The 20,017-nt window shown below is 39.7% G+C and overlaps 1 protein-coding gene across 2 annotated transcripts in view; it reads right to left on the bottom strand.

Moving 5' to 3' along the window:
* Positions 1–20,017, bottom strand: part of TMEM108 (transmembrane protein 108) — a 239,243-nt gene that overhangs the window by 97,956 nt on the left and 121,270 nt on the right. The window contains exon 2 of one of the 2 annotated variants that reach the window (XM_006759777.2): positions 18,322–18,407. In XM_006759777.2, coding sequence (XP_006759840.1) covers positions 18,322–18,361 — 40 coding nt within the window. In that variant the 5' untranslated portion in view covers positions 18,362–18,407. The remainder of the gene's footprint in view (positions 1–18,321; positions 18,408–20,017) is intronic. The other variant, XM_015561363.1, reaches the window with a different exon arrangement.

Below are 20,017 nucleotides of genomic sequence, written 5' to 3'. Positions count from 1 at the left end.
GAGTCATTTCTCTGCCATTGTACACTAGGAAGTCTCAGGAGTGAGTAGGCAGAAGAGGTAAGTTAGAGCATGAAGCTCTCACTGATTCACAGATAGGAAGAGTGGAGATGCCAGCATTAAGGAAAAGGTCTAAATTGTCCCTGCTACAGAAAGACCACAGACAACGCAGAAATCAAAGGGCTGCTGTGTCTATTACTGACATTAGCTGACTTGGTGTCCACAGTGATCTCCATCTCAAAACGTAACTTTTAGGTGGGCTGTTTGTGAAGATCCCCACAGGGACACAAGGGTGCGAGCCCCGAGGTAGCTCTAGCTCATCCTTTTATGGTCACGGCACTTAGCTACTTCATTTGCTCTTTACTCAGTAACAGCTCACATGGAGAGGGGAAGGAGGAGAGGCAGATCTAAGCTTTTGAACTTAAATTCACTAGCTCAAGCTTTAAGACACCACTGAATAGAGGACAGGTAGAGCTGATGCAGTCAAAGGGAATAACAGAATACAGCTTTAGGTTTTGTTCTGGAGGGAGGGGTGTTAAGTTTTAAGGGGCAGTGATATTATGAAGTCAGGTCAACTATTGCAAATTTCTTGATAAGATCAATACTTAAACCATGCAAAAATGTACTGGTTTTCTAAGGAGTCTGAATAATACATTTGGAACTACTTCAGTGACTGGTTATAAACTTTCACAGACAGAACGAGAAAGTAATCTGTCCACAGCGGCAGAGACGGATCACTTTGATAAATTCTTTATGATGTCACCTCATCTCCTGCAACTCTTGGATTGGTTAAGAGTCTACAGTTAATCCTTCAATAACTCCCACAAGCACCTCATTACTCACCAGGCTGTGACATCTTGGGTCATAACAGAGGTGCTGTTATATAACACAGGCGCTGTGTAGCAGCCTCAGGTCATGAATATTGAGAGACAGCTGCAAATGGGTTGATATCAATAAAGATCCCCTGCCAACCTTTACCCGAGAAATAAACCAGAAGTTTATTTCTGCTTTCCTTGCAGGTGTGACAAGTGTGAGCATTGTGTCCTTTGCAGCTTTCATGACAGCCACCACCCCCCATCAAGCCATGACTTTACAGTTATGTTTGCGGGTAAGATTGACCTGGTAATTTTCCTTTCTCATATTATCCTTTTCTGGCGTTTGCATTAAGATTATAGTAATCTCTTAAAGTGAGTTGTGAAGCATTTAACTGGTTAGTTTAGTCCACTGACATTTATTGTGTTCAATGATATTTATATTTATGTCTCCCTTGTCCTATTTATCCAACTTTCTCCATGCCCATTTCCCCCTCTGTAGTGGCCTCCTTTGGACTGTTTTTTCCCCCTTTTCTTTTCCAATAGCTTTTGTGCTCTACTTACTTGGAAGTTATTTCTATTCTTTTACCGATTCACTTGAAATTTTGCCATGCCTACTTAACTTGACATCTAAGTTAATTGATATATTTTCCTTCCTCTCACACTATAAAGAATAATTCGATTCTGTTCAACCCTCCCAACTTAAATGCTATTCTTTCCCAGTATGTTTACTGTTTTTTAAATTAATTTAACCCTACAAATCAGACATCATATTGCTTAATACAGAAAATCCTTTGCCAATGTCTTTGATGTTTGTCTTTTCTTATATTTAAGACCTTCCTTCTGAGAAAAATTTTATTTTCTCCTGAAGCATGTCTTTTAGAAGTTCTGTAAAATGAGGGTCTACCTGTAAAAATGCTTGATTAAAAAATACAAAAATGTCATTATTTTGCTCTCATGCTTTAAAGATAGTTTCTGTGGATCTATAATTCTAAGTTTACAGTTATCAACTATGAGCATTTTAAAGGTATTATTGCACTGTCTCCTGGATGCCATAGTGGCTGTTGAGAAATCAACTGTCGCTTTACATATTACTCCTTCATAACTAACCTTTTCTTCTGGCTGCTTGAAGACCATCTCTTTATTGGCCTTCTCATTGTTTGTATATGCATGTGTGGAGTTCTTTTTATATTTTTCTTCAGACTTGCAGTACTCCTAGAATCTGAGTATTAATAATTTTTTTGGTAAATCCTAGGAAATATTCTGAGCTATTATGTTTTCAAGTATTTCTTCTCTCTCAGTATCTCTATTCTCTCCTTGAATCCCCAACTATACCTATGTTAGGCCTTCTCATACTATCTTCTAAGTCTCAATCATGCTTTTAAATTTTTTACCTTCTTACTTCTCCATAATATATTACTATTTTTTCTCCACTAACAGCCATACAATGACTGATCGGTTTTTTCATTGCCGGCTTTTTGCAGGTGGATTTTTCCTAGGCACATTTATTTAACCTACAAATATTTAATGAATGTCTTCTGTATGTTCCTCTATAGGAATATGATTTGTGTTTCTTTACATGACATGTTTAGGATCCCAAATAGTGCTGCATCCAAGTTTATATTTCAGTTTTAAAATCACCCTTCCAATGACCTACTTCCCACACTTACTGGAATTAACCAGAAATTCTGTAAGATCAGGTCTATTATCTTTTCCTTTGTTTTCTTTAATTCGGGCAAACATCAGAGATATTGCAGGTTTGGTTTCAGAACACTGTAATAGAGTGACTATTCCAATAAATCAAGTCATAATCTTTCTATTGATCGAGGGTCTTGCCGTTTGTTTGGAAAAACGCAACACCTGTGAAGTACAGTAAAGCTAAGAGCAACGAAATGAGATATGCTGGTATAATACATGACTACAACAGTCCAGTAAGCACAAAAAGTGCTCAGAATACATTTTTTTCTTTTTGTTCTCCCCCCAGATTTTCTGAGGTATGATTGACAAAAAAGTTATATATATTTAAAGTATATACCAAGGTATATATATAATGCTAATTGACCTATCCATTATCTTACATAGTTACCTTTTTCTGGTGGTGAGAACATTTTAGACCTATTCTTTTAGAAAATTTCAAGTATACAAAACACATTGTGAAGATGACTATCAGCCAACCAAGAGAAGCTTGGTAGACAGTGAAACCTGGTGAAATGAAATCTTCCTACGGACAGATTTAGAATTCAAAAAGCCTATCAGAAGGGTGGCAAATGCTTCAGTTTTCTGTGCAAATCTGATTATAGCTAAAAAGTTAAAGAGTTTAATATATGTTTAACAAGCAGTAATAACTGGATGGACTAACTGAAAAGACCACATACTGCCCTTGCTGTACTTCTTCTTTGGCGAGCTTTTCCCAGGCTACCTGTCTCGGGTATGGGGATCTAGTGACTATCAGGGGCTTTTTCTTTGTTTTAGAGCATAAACATTCACCTGTTTTAAAAGTGTAGAATCAAAGGATAGTAAGAGTAGGAACAACCTTATAAACCACTTGATGTTCTTTTTTAATGTCCTTTTTATAGGTAGATAAACAGAGACTCATTAGAAATGGGTAAACTGGGGCTCAGAAAGATGAAATCATTGACAGCAAAAGCAGTACTAGAACCCAGCTTTTCTGACTCTCAAATGTTTCTGCCACAGAACTACTCTTCTGTCTGACATGATTGTCTTGGGTAAAACAGCAACTATTGAAACGTAGGCTGCTCGACATTGTTTCTTTGAACACTGAATAATGATGTCAGAGACCTCCTAGTCTGAGCCTCCCATCATACAGATACATGATCGGAGGTCCAGAGAGCTCTCCCCGTCTGCTCATTTAGTTCTCAAAATGACATAGCCCCCAACCCTTTTGTCGTTTGTTTCTCATTATACTCTCAACTTTCTCCCTCTTGATTTTACTCTGCATTGCTTCATAGAAACATGAAACATCTGCTTAGAAAGAAAATACTTCCTTACATACTGTGTAAAGAAAAACTTAGTGGGAACTTATATCAGAAAAATCTAAAAGGAAAGTTATATTATCCCTGGGATCTAGCAAGTAACTTTTCTTTTAGAGTGTTCTGATAATATCATAAATACTGTTTAAAACACTACTGTCTTCCTAACCATTCACTTGCTAAAATTTTCATTCAGCCTTCTATAGAACAGTCACACAACTCAAGGAGGGACCCATTAACACAGCCTACAGTATGAATGATGTCCCTACAGTCGTGTAGCTCACAACTTGAATAACCTCAGATGATGGCTCTGTTCCCATTCATCTCGCATACCCAGACAGTTCCAGCTCTTTTAACACTACCATAGTGGGGAGTTAAAATGAATCATGTTTTACTTTCCTTTCATCCTTCTCAATCTGTGAACAGCAATATTTACTCCCATCAGTCTATCAAAACTTGAAATGAATGTGGTTCTGGTCACTCATTTATTTTAAGGGTACTCACATCAACAGATGTGGTGATGATGGCAGTGATGACTAACGTAACTCCACGATAGAAAACTATTAGTGAGTGCAATGCTGTAGGAGTCCCATAGCAGCAGTGGTTGTTAGAACTCGTCATTTCTAAGAAGCATTCCTATTGCCTTTATTTTACTCTGAAGAATTGATTGCTTGGCAGGCTGTCTTGTTTCATGAGTTACCCTTCTGTCTAGAGTTTTATGCTTAGAGCCAAGAACACAGAGACAACTAGACAACTATCCAAGATTCAGGTTTCCCTCCCCTAGTGCGTATTTGTTCTGGGAAGTGGCTGCCCAGCCATGGAGAATACTTCCCAGTCCCCTGCATCTAGATGGAGCCATATGACTAGTTGTAGCTACTGGGATGGAAGCAGAAATTTAAGTGTATTACTTCCAGGAAGAGAAGGGTAAATCCAATATTTATCTCCCTTCTGTGATAGTCTTGGAGGCCAGCACTGAAGTTAGTGGGATCATAGATGGGAGAACCCTGGGTTTCTGATCATACCTTAGAAGAAAGCCACCCAACCAGAAACATTTGCTTGGAAACTTTGGGTGAATGAAAAACAAATATTTCTTTTAAAAATATTTATTTTGATTGTTGAGACTATTACAGATGTCCCTCATGTCCCCCTACTTTGCCCATTTCCACCTAGCACCCTGGCATCACCACACTGCTGTCAGTGTCCATGGATTATGCATATATGTTCTTTACCTAATCTCTTCACCGTCTTTCATCCAATTCCTCCCACACCCCTCCCCTCTGACAGCTGTCAGTCTATTCCATGTATCTATGCCTCTGGTTCTATTTTATTCGTCGTCTATATTGTTCGTTAGATTCCACATATAAGTGAGATCATATGGTATCTGTATTTCTCTGACTGGCTTATTTCACATAGCATAATAATCTCTAGGCTCATCCATGATGCCCCCAAAGGTAAGAGTTCCTTATTTTTTATGGTTGAGTAGTATTCCATTGTATAAATATACCACAGCTTTTTAAATGGGCTGTTTCCAGATCTTGGCTATTGTAAATAATGCTGCTATGAACCTAGGGGTGCATGTGCTCTTTATGATCGGTATTTCAGGATTCTTAGGATATATTCCCAGAAGTGGGATTGCTGGGTCAAAAGGCAGTTCCATTTTTAAAACTATTTTCCACCAACAGTGAACTAGGGTTCCATTTTCTCCACATCCTCGCCAGTACTTGTTTTTGTTTTTGTTGATGGTAGCTATTCTGCCAGGTGTGAGGTGATATCTCATTGCGGTTTTAATGTGTATCTCTCTGATGATCAGTGATGTTGAACATTTTTTAGTATGTCTACTGGCCACCTGTATGTACTCTTTGGAGAAGTGTCTTTTCAGGTCCTTTGTCTATTTTAAAAATTGGATTGTTTGTCTTCTTGGTGTTGTGTTGTATGAGTTTTTTATATATTTTGGAAATTAACCCTTTATCAGATGTATCATTGGCAAATATGTTCTCCTATATAGTGGGCTCCCCTTTCATTTTGTTGATGTTTTCTTTTTCTGGGCAGAAGTTTTTTAGTTTGATGTAGTCCCATTTGTTCATTTTTTCCCTTGCCCTAGGAGATATATCGGCAAAAATATTGCTACCAGAGATGTCTGCAATTTTACTGCTTATGTTTTCTTCCAGGATTTCCATGGTTTCATGATTTACATTTAAGTCTTTTATCCATTTTGAACTTATTCTTGTGTATGGTGTAAGTTGGGGGTCTTACATTTTTATGTTAACCCATTGTGATCTTGGGGTTGTTATAACAGATAACATATATTGATGAAAATAATAACTATCTGTTGGTTGGTTGTATGAAATTCTTTTAGAGAAGAAATGTGATCTTTATACATTATATACTTTGTAGTGCATTCAAATTAAGTGCTTAATGAATGTCCATGAAACTCTGCTTTAGAAAAAGATAATTTTTAGATATCTTTCTCAGGGAGTTTCAGATTTTTTAGATTTTATTTGTTTGCTTTTTAAGGGTTACATCAAGATCCAGCACAGTGTGTGGCATAGAATAGTAGACACTCAAATATTTGTTGAATAAATAAAACTAGTGCATATCTTTGCCTATTAATCTCATTCAATGCCTGTTTGGGTTACAGAATGGCTGGCTATGGACTGACTGGGATCCTAGGGAGCTCAGTAACCCATCAGACATGCCAGCAGGACCATACAAATAAAAGATGAGACATCACATGAAGTGAGACGAACAAATAAAAACCCAAGGGATTCTTGTTTCAGTGATATAAAATAGGATGGTGCAAAAGTAGGTTTACTGTGGTTCGTATGGAAAATAATACAATGACTAAAAAATAATACAAGAATAAAGTCTGCATTTCACATACTCACAACTGTAAACCCACTTTGCCCCACCCTGCATATAATTTTAGATAAGTGGATCAATGCCAAAGAATTTTGCTTTGTGAGATGAGAGAGGAAAGAGGAAGAAAAACAGGAACAAATTAGAGAATTGAAAATTTTAAAAGGTGCCCCTACACCTACAGTTAGAGATCATAATGTTTTAAATCATTATGCTTGCTATTCAGTATAATTTCTATTATAGAGTAAAAGTTCCCCAAAGTATTGGGTCTGAAAATCCCATTGTTGGCATTTGATGATTTTCAAATATCCTGCAAAATGCTGTTGATTAACTATTGATGCTGTCTTTGCAACTGCACAAGCAGCCTTGTTAATATGAAGAATATACAGGGTGGACAAAAAGTAGGTTTACATTAGGAAACACAGAGTTTAATTCTTGTATTATTATTTATTGATTAAATAATAAACCTACTTTTGCCCACCCTTGTAATGTATTAGAAATCTATAATCTAGCATAGTTCTATCTAGAACTAAGACAGAGTAGTACATTTTTTTTTATTGCTTAAAGTATTACAAAGGGTATTACATAAGTGTCCATTTTTCCCCCCGCCCTTGACAGTCCCCTAGCCTCCCCTATCCCCCAGTGTCTTATGTCCATTGGTTATGCTTATATGCATGCATACAAGTCCTTTGGTTGATCTCTTTCCCCCCTCCCTCCTGCTCCCCAACCCTCCCCGGCCTTCCCGCTGCAGTTTGACAATCTGTTTGAGGCAGCTCTGCCTCTGTATCTATTATTGTTCAAAAGTTTATAATGGTCTTGATTATTGAATGTTACTCTACTAACACTCCAAGAAAGCATACTTTCTGAAGCTTAAAAATATATATTTAAAAATACATATAACCCTTATTTTATTATACACAAAAATAAACTCAAAATGAATTAAAGACTTGAACATAACACCTGAAACAAAACCAAAAAAATCCTAGATGAAAACATAGGGAAAAGGATCGATCTTGGTGATTTTTGTTTTTTGGATTTGACACCAAAAGGAAAGGCAACAAAAGCAAATATAAACAAGTGAGACTACATCAAATTGTAAGCTTCTACACAGCAAGGGAAACCATAAAAAAAAAAATGAAAGGGCAACCAATAAAATGGGAGAAAGTATTTGCAAATCATACATCTGATAAAGGGTTATTATACAATGTATATAGAAAATCAGACAATTCAATAGCAAAATAAAAACTGGGCAAAGGAAGTGAATACATATTTTCTCAAAGAAGACATATAGGTCAACAGGTATATGAAAAGGTACTCAACATCACTAATCATTAGGAAAAAGCAAAGCAAAAGCATAATGAGATGCTACTTCATGCCTGATAGAATGACTATCATAAAAAAGATAAGAGATAAATGCTGGAGAGGATATGGAGAAAAGGAACCATTGGGAACTATTGGTGGGAATGTAAATTGATACAGCCATTATGGAAAACAGTATGGAGTTTTCTAAAAAATTTAAAAATAGAACTACTGTTATGACCCAGCAATTCCACTTCTGGGTAAACAGGCAAAGAAAAAAAACCCCACAAACTTGAAAAGATATTTTCACCTTCATGTTCACTGTAACATTATTTACAATATCAAAGACATAGAAACAACCCAAGTGTCCTACAGAAGAAAAATAGATAAAGAATATGTGGTGCATATATACACAATGGAATACTATTCAGCCATAAAAAGAAGGAAATTATGCCATTTGCGACAGATAGTATGAATATACCTCAGGGGCATTATACTAAGTGCAATAAGTCAGACAGATCTCACTTACATGAGGAATCTAAAAAAAACAAAAAACCACAAAAAACACAAAACCACTACACTCATAGAAAAAGAGATCAGGTTTGTGGATACTAGAGATAGGAGGTGGCAGTGGTGGGTGGGTTGTAGGGGAACCGGATGAAGGTGGTGAAAGGGTAAAAATGTCCTGTTATAATAAGTATTAGAGGATGTAATGCACAACATGATGACTATAGTTATCACTGCTGTATGGTATATTTGAAAATTGTTAAGAGTTGTAAAGCTAAAAAGTTCTCATCACAAAAAAACCCCCACCCTTCTTTCTTTTTTTTTTGTTATCTATAGGAGAGGACGAATATTACTAATCTTACGTGGTAATACTCATTTTGCAATATTTGTAAGTCAAGAAATTATGCTCTATACCTTAAACTTATGCAGTCCTATATGTCAATTATGTCTCAATAAAACTGAGAGAAAAAAACCCCAGACAGAGTAACTGAATAGTTTTCCAAAGATGACATACAAAAGACCAACAGGTAAATGAACAGGTGCTCAACATCACTAATCATCAAGAAAACCCAAATCAAAACCACAATGAGATATCATCTCAGACCTTTTAGAACAGCTATCATAACAAAGGTAAGAAGTAAGTGTTGGTGAGGGTGTGGAGAAAAGAGAACCTCTGGGCACTGTTGGTGATAATGTAAACTGGTACAGCCACTAGGATCCCTTTTCTAATTCCTTATACTCCTTTGTCTGCATTTCTTAATTCTGTGCTACTCTGAGACCTTAAGCTTCTTCAAAGTATTTTTATCACCTCTCCTCTGGGCTCCCTCACTGGGTCATATCATCCAGATTTGACATTAGAAATTAGAAAGCGACAGGTATTTTCATTGGTCCCATGACCACAACTTGCATTTCTTTTCCTCTTGAAATACTGTAACTACAGAAGGAAATGATCTATGTTGAATGAGCTTGGCAGTAAGGCATAATAGCCCCTGAGCAATGAACCAGTGAGGATGTGAAAGAAAACCAAGATGAGGCAGGAGCAGGAGCTGGAGAAAAGGAGCCAGCTGCAAACAGTGCTGCTGCTGACAACCTAGGCAGTCCAGTGGGTGTATAAAGCCATCTGGCCTTCACCGGGACAGGTGACGAGAGCTCATTTGTGGAGCTGGGGAAATACCCAAAGGCTCCAGACCAGGTCAGCTTCCCTGTCACAGCTCTGGGTGACCAGCCTGTCAAGGGCGGGCCCTCAGTGCTGAGGACTAACAGGAAACAGAATCCAGTTCCCTAGAGGAAGACGACGACGGGTGTGCAGTAGGCCAACCTGAGATGGATTTTTGGCTGGGCTCTCATGTCCACAGGAAATGAGTGCCAGGGGAGACACCAAGGTAGAGGTCTGAGGCAGGTTTGGGGGGAGGACACAGCAAGGCATGAGGGGACAGCTGGCTGCTGTAGGACCCAGGAGGTGGCAGTAAAGCATCAGTTTCCATCCTTCATACTCAGAGTATTCCCTACTCTCATTTCCCACTACAACTCCTTCAAAGCTTTTCTATAATTAACAGAGTGTGAGAGAAACCGTTTAAGGACCAACACTCCCTGCCCTTTTGCTGCTCTGATGCTGCCCCATTGTTTGACATATTTATTTACCTCCCAAATTCCTCTGATGCAGGATGTCTCATGACTGTCTCTGCTCCTGTCACATTGGCTGGAATGAGGTTTAAGTGCCGTGACTAGAATATCAGACTCTACACAAATTGTTCGTTTCACTTGGCAGTGTGAAGAAGATGTCACTGTTATCCATGTTTCCTATCTGGCCTTTTCCACCTCTACCCCCACATCCAGCTGGTACCCAGAATAAACAACTGGACAAGGAGGAGGGCCACTAGGGCCCTGAAACCTCTCTTATCATCTGGTGGCCTGGTTAGCAGCCACCCAAGGGTAGCAGCCTTCAATCGGCAGAGAGGTGGGCACAGCATGTTTTGATGGCTAGATAAAGACAAATTTAATTCAAGAAACAAGCGGGATGTATACTGGGAGCCAGATTTCTTTTCCCATCCCTTTTCACAGTTGCTGTAATAACCTAAGACTTCTAAAAATATAGCCATAAGGATGGCACAACCAGAGCTTGCTAACTCAAAAATAATGAGGCTAAATGAACTACAGATTCATCGGCTTATGAAAGGAATGGCCTATCCCCTTAATGGGTTGTAACATTTCTTTTCTCAAATATTCCACAGCCAATATCTGACCTGGGAGAAAAACATTCTTTAAAAAACTTTTTTTTAAAATTGATTTCAGAGGAAAGGAGAGGGAGAGAGAAAGAAACCAATGATGAGAGAGAATCACTGATTGGCTGCCTTTTGCATGCCCCACACTGGGGATCGAGCCTGCAACCTGGGCATGTGCCCTGACTGGGAAGAACTGTGATCTCTTGGTTCATAGGTTGGTGCTCAACCATTGAGCCACACCGGCTGGGCAAATCCTCTATCATGCTACTGTTTTATTTCTTTAAACAGACATAGGGGTGGGGGCAGGGAGGACAAAAATACCAACCACCAGAGTGTCTAAAACCAGATGAAACATATTGCAAGGGCAAGGCTGGACAAGTTCACTGATTGAAGGTGAAAAACTACAAGAAGAAACACACAATCAGATGGCATAAACAGCCTAGTTAGTAGGTTGCAAGGATTGTGACTCAGGTAAAATATGGGGGCTAGGGACTCTGGAAAGGACATTAGACTTGGAGTAAGAAAACCTGGATCCAGGTTCCTTGTAGGATTTGTCTTCTTTGGGTTTCCATTCCCTTAATGGTAACATGGTTATAAAAATTACGCCTGTCGACAGGGTTGTCAGGATGATTAAATTGCATTTGAGATGTGAAAACACTGTATGAAGTACAAAGGCTTATTTTCATCAGTCTCCTTTGGTTGTAGTGCTGGTTATGGGGACTAATCACGACCTCTCTCCAACATTGGGACCAATTTAAATGTACATAAAAGAATCAGAAGTCATCATTATTACTAGTGACGTTGGACTCAAGAACCTGGCTTGACCTGTTGCTTCTTACTATAGCCTAACATACTATCTTCTTTTCATCTTCTATACCTGTCTTCTTGATTATACTAGAAGCTTCTAGAAAGCAGAGATTATGCCTTCCATCTCTTTGTATCCCCAGAATTTTCCACAGAGCCGTACAGACAGCAGGTCACTGTCTGACAAACACACGATTAATCATGTTTGTGCTCTAGTCTCTGTGTGAAGGCTGGGAGCTCTTGGGTTCTTAGATTCTGGCCTGAAGAATCTCCAGTGTCCATCACATTTGTTAAGGCAATGATTAAATGCTTCAGAAAACTCTCAGAGAAGTCTTATTATAAAGCCAACATGAAGTTGCTGGAAAAAAATCCCCTTCCTTTATTTAAAAAACTCTGCTCAAACTTCTCTTATTCAGAACAATCTTCAGAGTTTTAACAGATCCTAATAAGCTAGAAATCTCCCTGTTAGATTAGTCCCCATTGGATGAGGTTTAAGTGCATTAATGGGGGTTCCACTGAAATGAAACGTGGGTGAGGGCATGCTAGACTGTCTTTCACATTTCTTTTTTTAAACTTTTAAGCAGGATTTGCTAACAGAACAACAAAAGAAATAAGTTAACTGAGGACAGTAGTGAAACAACAACCATGTTTGGAAGGCATTTTACAACTTATAAAATGTTTTCAAACCCTTCTGACTTAACTCTCAATAATCCTCAAGGTAGATGTTTATACTCATCATCTGTGCACTGGAGTTAAGGAAGATGAAGAAGTTCTGGGAGGTCAAGGACTCTGTACAGTCACATGACTACTAAGAGAAGAAGTGAGAGCTCAAATTGCATCCTTTAAATCCAAACACCACATGTCTTAGCAAAGGTATGTTCCTATAGACACTGGAAGTTACTCATTAAGAGTTAACATTTAAATTTGCATTAGTCAACAGCTCTCCTAAGTGTGAGCATGACTACCCTCCGAATGTACCCGGAAGTCATAAAACCGAGTTTCTTTAAAATATTTTATTCTTCAGTCTTCACTGGCATTGCTATAATAAGAATGTCTTATTAAGGTTTGTTTAATCTGCATAAGAGTTGTTGACTCATGCAAATTAAAAAATTACAACTTAAAATGTAAAAGACATTAAATCCACACGCCTAAACTTCCTGGGTTAATGTCACATTTCAAAGTGTTACTTCCTCAATTTTTCTGTGTGAATGACTTATCCTTCAGAACCAGAGACCTGTTCTCCCTAGAGAACATTTGCAAATCTTTTCATAATGAACAAAAAATCCAGCCTCAAATTCTTGATTTGCAGAAGAATTATCCAGCATAAAGTGAGAAAGAAATAGTCATATAAAATCAAATTCTAAAGGGGCCCACTGCAGTGACTAGCCAAGGGCCCCGCGTATGTTTTCCTTTGCTTTATAACCCTAGCTAGTCCATGCCTTACACTCCTCTCATCCTTAAAACAGAGCAAAAACTAAGTTCCAGTAACATGAAACTTCAAGTGATTCAGGGATGCTGAGAGCATCTCCTGACCCAGAGTAGCCCTTCGTAAGTCCAAGACAGTGATTCTCAAAGTGTGGTCCTGGACTAAAGCCTCAGCATCACTGGAAACTCAGAAAGGCAAATGATTGTCCCTATCCCCTATCTACTGAATTGGAATCTCTGGGGCAGGGCCCAGCAATCTGTATTTAAACAAGCCTTCCAGGTGATTCTGTGGGATGATGAAGCTTTAAACCACTGCTCGAAGCCAGTGATTCTCAACACTGGTTGCACATTAGAATCATCTGATGACCAGGCCCCACACGCCCCACCTCCCCCCAAGATTCTGATTTAACTGATCTGGGTTGGGGTCTGGCCAGGCAAGGGGATTTGCTAAAAGCCCCCAGGGAATTCTAGTGTACAGGCAGGTTTGAGAAACACTGATGAAAGCCAATCAGTATAATCCAGTCTAAAAAACTAAATTGCACTGTCGATGAAATGGATGCCTCCATTTCCATTATCCGACAGAAGACCAACGTGTCATTACCAGTATTATAGCCATTGGTGGTTCCAAGAGAGAACTGCTGGTGGATAAACTGCTCTCTGCTACTAAATGGAGCAGAAAGCTCCTTTATTTTCTCAGGAGCAGTGTTGTTAGTAGCACCAGGAGCGATGGATTTGCAGGGGGTGGTGGACAGGCGGTCCAACAGCTGCTTGGCAGGGAGGCCCCCTCAATTGGTATGCTTTGTATGGAAAAGGGTGAACATCATCTGGAAAGAATTAGTAGTCAGCCAGGATATGAACCCAAGCAATCTCAATCCAGAATCCAAGCCCTTAACTGTGGCTGCCACACGGTCTCCTCCATGGAGTTTAGGACCCGGCAGTGTACAAGGGAAGGGAAGACACCTTCATGGCAGAGGAGGAGGAGGTGAAGATCCCTCATTTCATATACATACACGAGGCGCTATCTTTATGATTGCCTGTAACATCTAAAAGAACCTACATTTCTTTTTGTTTTGTTTTGTTAATCCTCACCAGAGGATATTTTCTCCATTGATATTCTGAGAGAGTGGAAGAGAGGGGGAGAGACACACACATCAACTGGTTGCCTCCTGCAAAGCACCCTGACTGGCACCGAGGTACGTGCCCTTGACTGTCTGTGGGCCAATGCTCTACCCACTGAGCAAAACCAGTGAGGGCAAGAACCTACATTTCTGAGGTCAACAATTTGTTTAGACCTAACTACTATGTCAGTTACGATTTATAACAACTCTTCCTCCTTAACCTCAGAGAGAATTTCCCCTCACTTATTGGGAGAAACCAACCGTGACGACAGACTACATGAGCCCACTGCAGTTAGTGACAGCCCAGCTACTCAGATATTGCAACACGGGGCCTTCCTGGGGTGGGAGCTGGGAATACAGATGGGTTTGCTGAAACTTGGTCCTAAAGCAGAATTTCGTGGCAGGAGCTCAGGGACTATGTAACCCAGTTAGCCATAATCCACCCTAGTAATTCTCTATTTTATCCATATATGTGTTTCCACATTGTAAGATGTAATTGATGGTATGTGATAGTTTTATAGTTCAAGCAGCATTTTTTTTCTTTTTCAGTGTTTCATAAATAACAGTATCTTACAATGAATGAAATTATAGATTTGATGAAATATGGTAATTACATTAAACATATATTGAATTCCACTATAGTTCAAAGTCTAGATTAGGCTAGAGATAGGGGAATGAATGAAATGGAGTCCCTAAACCCAAGCAGCTGGAAGACAGGAAAACAAGTATATGCAGACACAGAGCTAAATATTTTGCTGGGGATGAAATGTTGTGGTGGCTGGACACACTGTGGGCATCCCCTGGGTAAAGTGGGGTGTGTTTAGGGGGTAGGGGCATAAAGGAGAGAAGTGGTGAGAGATGAGGCATGAAAGTTATTCTGGAACCAGATGATTGACCAGTCATGAATGCTTAACCTAAGGATTTAGGCTTTATCTTTAGGTCAGTGGTTCTCAAACATTTTGGTCTCATGACCCCTCTCTACTCTAAAAAATTACTGAGGACCATAAAGAGCCTTTGTTTATGTGGCTTATATCCACTAATACTTACACAACCATGAAGGTCCTCATCACCACCCTCATCCTCAAGCTTGTCGCTGTTCTGAGGTATGAGGTAAAATGTGCTAACCCTTCCCAAAGGGCTAAAGCTGGCAGAATGAAACAGTTAGTACTGCACTGTGGAATGGAGCCCAGGAAATAACACAAAGGCAGAGATAGTCAGTTGTAATAAAAGTAAACTATTAAAACCTCAGTGGCCCTGCCTGACAAAGATTGTATCCCTCAACCCCTATCAGGCCCACATGAGCCCCAACGACTGCTGATTGTGATGCATTGACCTAGAGAGACTGGGTGTTTTTTTCCTTAGCATCATCTGACATAACAAATATGATGCACACTTTACCAATCATGGCTCAGAAGCACCCCTGTCTAGCCACAGGGATAGCAAGGGGCCACACTGCTGGTTTTTGGGGTGCGATAGAGGTGCCAGGCAGGAAGAAAAGACAGGCATGAACAAGGAGGTCAGAAAGACCTACTTGTGAATTTCAGCTCCATCACTCACTACTCGGTCACCATGGACCAGTCCTTAACCTACTCATTGGTAACACTTCTTCATCTTAAAACAGGTACCTTTAAAATAAATGAGAGGATGCAGGGAAACTGATCAGCAGATGTCTGTGAACACAGCAGGTACTCAAGAGGGCGCAGATTCTCTGGCGATTATGACTCATGAACTGGCTCATGTCCACTAGTAAGTAACTGCTTGTTTGTTTTTAACAGACACTCTCTACAGTAAACTAACGATGACTACAAATTCTTACTAATGTTCCCGTTGACAGGTGGAGTCCAATCCCTCACCCCTTGAACCAGGGCTGGTCTTAGTGACTTCCTTGGCCAACGTGATGTGGCTGAAGCACTGTCTTGGGATTTCCAAGCCTAATTCATAAGGAGCCTTGCAGGCTTTGCCCTGGCCTCACAGCCGCGAGCTGCCATGTAGGAAGTCTGTACACCCTGAGGCCACTGTGCTGTGAGGAAGCCCCACTGTGTCATGTGAAAAGGCCTCAGGGAACAATAAATGTTGGGCCAGCCCCAGCTGTTCCAGCCTCCAGCTGCTGGGGTTATGCCAGCTCAGATCCCAGACACTGGAGTCTCTGCCAACCCCTGCCCAAATTGCACATTCGTGAGCAAAATAAATGACTGTTAATGCTTTAAGCTACAAAGTTGTGAGGTCGTTTGTTATGCAACAAAATATAATCAGAACACTCTCTTTATCAGGTCTCCCCCCCCCTCCCCAACTCAAAATTAAAAATATCACTTTGCTGAGTTGTATTAAGTCACATATTAAATTTATGTTGGTTCTGTAGTTCTCAAGTCTATTTTAGACACTGAAAAACATTTTGTTTGTGGACACTGTTAATCTAGGCAAACTTATTAATTGGTTGACCAATGATATATATGAGCTATTATGTGTGTATGTGTATGCATGCATGGCAAATATTTTTCTAAATATCCAATTCCTCTCATGAGAAAAAAAAATGCTACAATAACAGTACTTCATCTCAATGAACTTGTGAAAATCATGCTCTGAAGTCAGGCTAATTGAATCTATTGCCTGAGTGCTCCACCCTCCCAGCTCTGTACAAAGCTGGGCTCTAGCCCACAACCAGCTACCTACTAATCAGAGCAGTTTATTGAAGGCCACTATCTACCTTCCTCCCAACCAGTAGGAAGCTGCCTACTTTGGGCTGCTTGCATTGTCAGCTGAGTTTGCAAGGAAAGTGTTAAGGCAGAGTAGGTTTATGCAGCGATCCAGATAATCTTTGAGGAAACCCCTTCAGGTTTTGCATATGCTCCACTTTGAAAGGGCCTTGTGATAGCATAAGACTTGACTCTGAACCACGGAATACTCACCTGATGCCTTTCAAACAATATTGGACCTTATAATATTATGAAAACTTTGGGGCATATAATCAGCATAGGTGAAAAATATTTTGCCGCCTCCCAAATTGTCTATACTCTTTTTCATTTTCTGGTTCTTCTGCCTGCAAAGCCTGTCTCTCCTTCTTGAGGGTGTGTGTGTGTGTGTGTGTGTGTGTGTGTGTGTGTGTGTGTGTGTGTGTGTGTGTCTGTTTGTGTGTGAGCTTATTTATCCTTCAGATGTCCCCTCTCCCAGCAAGGCAGAATTAATCATTCCTTGATGACATTGCTTCTTCAATATTTAAAGCCTTTTCTTTAACAAGAAAGCTTATCATTAAAATTAAAAAGAAGCAACAATAAACCCACAGTCCTATGGATACATGAAGAAAGGACTTAAGAGTCCCTATAACTCTTGGCGACATTCCACCAGGCTGAAACGGGTTGACGTGATCTGTGTTTCAGGGATTATAATTCAGCAGCAGAAATGAGTTGACTAAAATACCATCCAGAATGCTGTCTGTAGATAAAGTGCTTTGAACTGGGGTGCAACATAACCTGAATTGCTAAATTCTAAGGGCTGACTGATAATTTGCATCTCAATCTCTTTTCATGCTATTTTGTTGGCAAAAGTTAAGGAGCCACTCAGCCTAAGAGAGATAGGCCCTCTATCTACCTTGGCAAGAACCAGACAAACACAATGAATTCCAGATTTTCCCAACTCAATGGCTTTTGTTTGACTCGGAGTGGGTCAGTCTGAACATCAAACCCACCAACTGGTATTGGTTTTTATATTCATTTGTTAACAATTCCTATCTCAAAGGCTATACAGGCATTAAGTAGCACCTGGCACTTTGCAGCACAACCCACAAAACACATGAGCAACATGCAGAAAGTCATAATTGAATACTTTTCACTCTGTCACCAAACTTAAATTACATTTTCAACACTCATTATTTAAGAACATGTATAACTATGGAAAACATTCCAAGCCAAAGGCTGTGCAGATACTGAATGGTAAGGGGTGCCAAGTAACAAAGTCCATAAAACACAGCCTACCATTTCCTCTCCATGGGAAACTTACAGAGAGTCACACTGGAACACCCTTTATTCTGCCACAAAAACAAGAGCAATAGTGTTTTTGACATTCACTCTTGAATTAACTGTGCTGAACATGTTAATTTAGAATTATTGTGACAGAGTCTACATTACAATGGATACCCAAGGCAACAGAATAACTTAGATGAAGCAGAAGGAAAATTTACTGTCCTCTCTCATTGACCAAACCCTGGCCTTCCTCCAGAATGTGTGTAAGTTTCTGGCACTGGACAAACGATAACATTTTTATATTCTAGGAAAGAAGAAAGGCGACATCAACTCACTTAACAGTTGGCAATAGAGGGCCTGTAAACTTCTCTTCATGGTATCATCTGGTCCTTCTTGTCCTCCAGTTTATTCATGATTCTGTCTGGGAAATTGGGAGAAGAAAACTGTGATATCAAGTCAATAATCAGAAAGAACTCCACTTCACATGATCCTAGTGGTAAAGGCCACCAGTAAAACACCTGCCTCTGAAGAGGAAACATTTTCGGACTGCGTACACCATAGTTCAATTGAAAACAGCGTATGTTATAAAACTCCCAGTTAGCCAACTGGTCAAATACTAAAACTATACACACCACTGAAGGAAAATTATATGGGTAACTAGAGAGTAAGAATCAGACTTTGGAACTTTTGAGGCTTCCAATTAATCTCCCCTGAATCTCCTGAAACAAGAGAAAAAAAATTTTTTTTTATTATTGATTTTAGAGAGGAAGTGAGAGGTAGAGAGCAATAGAAACATCAATGTTGAGAGAATTAGTGATTGGCTGCTTCCTGCACACCCCTTACTAGGGACTGAGCACACAACTGCAACCCAGGCGTGTGCCCTGCCCTGGAATTGAACGGTGACCTCCTTGTTTATAGGTTGGTGCTCAACCATTGAGCCACACAGGCTAGGAGAAACAAGAAATTTCTAATCTCATTTCCACTATGGTGCTCACCAAACAAACAACCCAAAAATCTTTGGGTTGAAATTATATATTAAATACTTTTCTGTTATTTTGTTATAAAAGATACCTGTAATATAGAACATTTGGAAAATATAGCTAAACAGAAAATATAGGTAAGAAGATACAAGAACATACAAATGACCTATCTCTCCAGCCTTTCCTGTGCCCTTCTATTGGTCAGTTTCATTTACATATTATACATTCTAAATTTCACTCTCTGTGTTGTAACTATTACTTACTGCTTTATTTTAAATGGCACACAGCATTACTTTAAGTAAATTCCTAGAAATGAAATCACAAGGATACAACTTACAGCTTTTGAAATATTTTGTCAAATTGACCTTCATCAATACCAGTATCAGGATATCCATTAGACTACAACCTACCCAATAAGAAAAATTTATAACTTCTTTCCATCTTTGCCAAGGAAACAGGGAAATGTTCCATCGCATTACTTTAGTTTGCATTTTATGTATTTACTAGAGACCCAGTGATGAAATTCATGCACGGGGGTGGGGGTGGGGGTGTTCCTCAGCCCAGCCTGCAGTCCAGGAAGCTGTCAGTCGAACATTCTTAGTGCTACCGCGGAGGTGGAAGAGGCTCCCACCACCGCTGCTGCACTCACCAGCCATAAGTCTGGCTTCTGGCTGAGCAGTGCTCCCCATGTGGGAGCGCACTGACCATCAGGGGGCAGTTTCTGCATTGAGCATCTGCCCCCTGGTGGTCAGTGCGCATCATAGTGCCTGGTCATTCCACTGTTTGGTCGATTTGCATATTAGCTTTTTATTATATAGAATTAGTCATTTGTCTTTAAAAATTATTTTAATTCACATTTGACAAAGATGCTTTAGTCAGGTTCCTCCTGAACCTTCTTCATAGTCCCTTCCATGCACTTTCTTGTCAAACCTAGTTTTAGCAAGAACCCTGCTAAGTCAGTTTAACTGCCCGCCCACCCCCATCAATATCTAATCATCCTCAATATATGATCTGGTCCCTCATCCTGACAGATCAGGTTAGCCAGAACGCC

Source organism: Myotis davidii, unplaced genomic scaffold, assembly GCF_000327345.1.
Source record: "Myotis davidii unplaced genomic scaffold, ASM32734v1 scaffold415, whole genome shotgun sequence".
Lineage (NCBI taxonomy): Eukaryota > Metazoa > Chordata > Mammalia > Chiroptera > Vespertilionidae > Myotis > Myotis davidii.
Note: the sequence above shows the minus strand (reverse complement) of the source record. Positions and strands in the feature narration are given on the sequence as shown.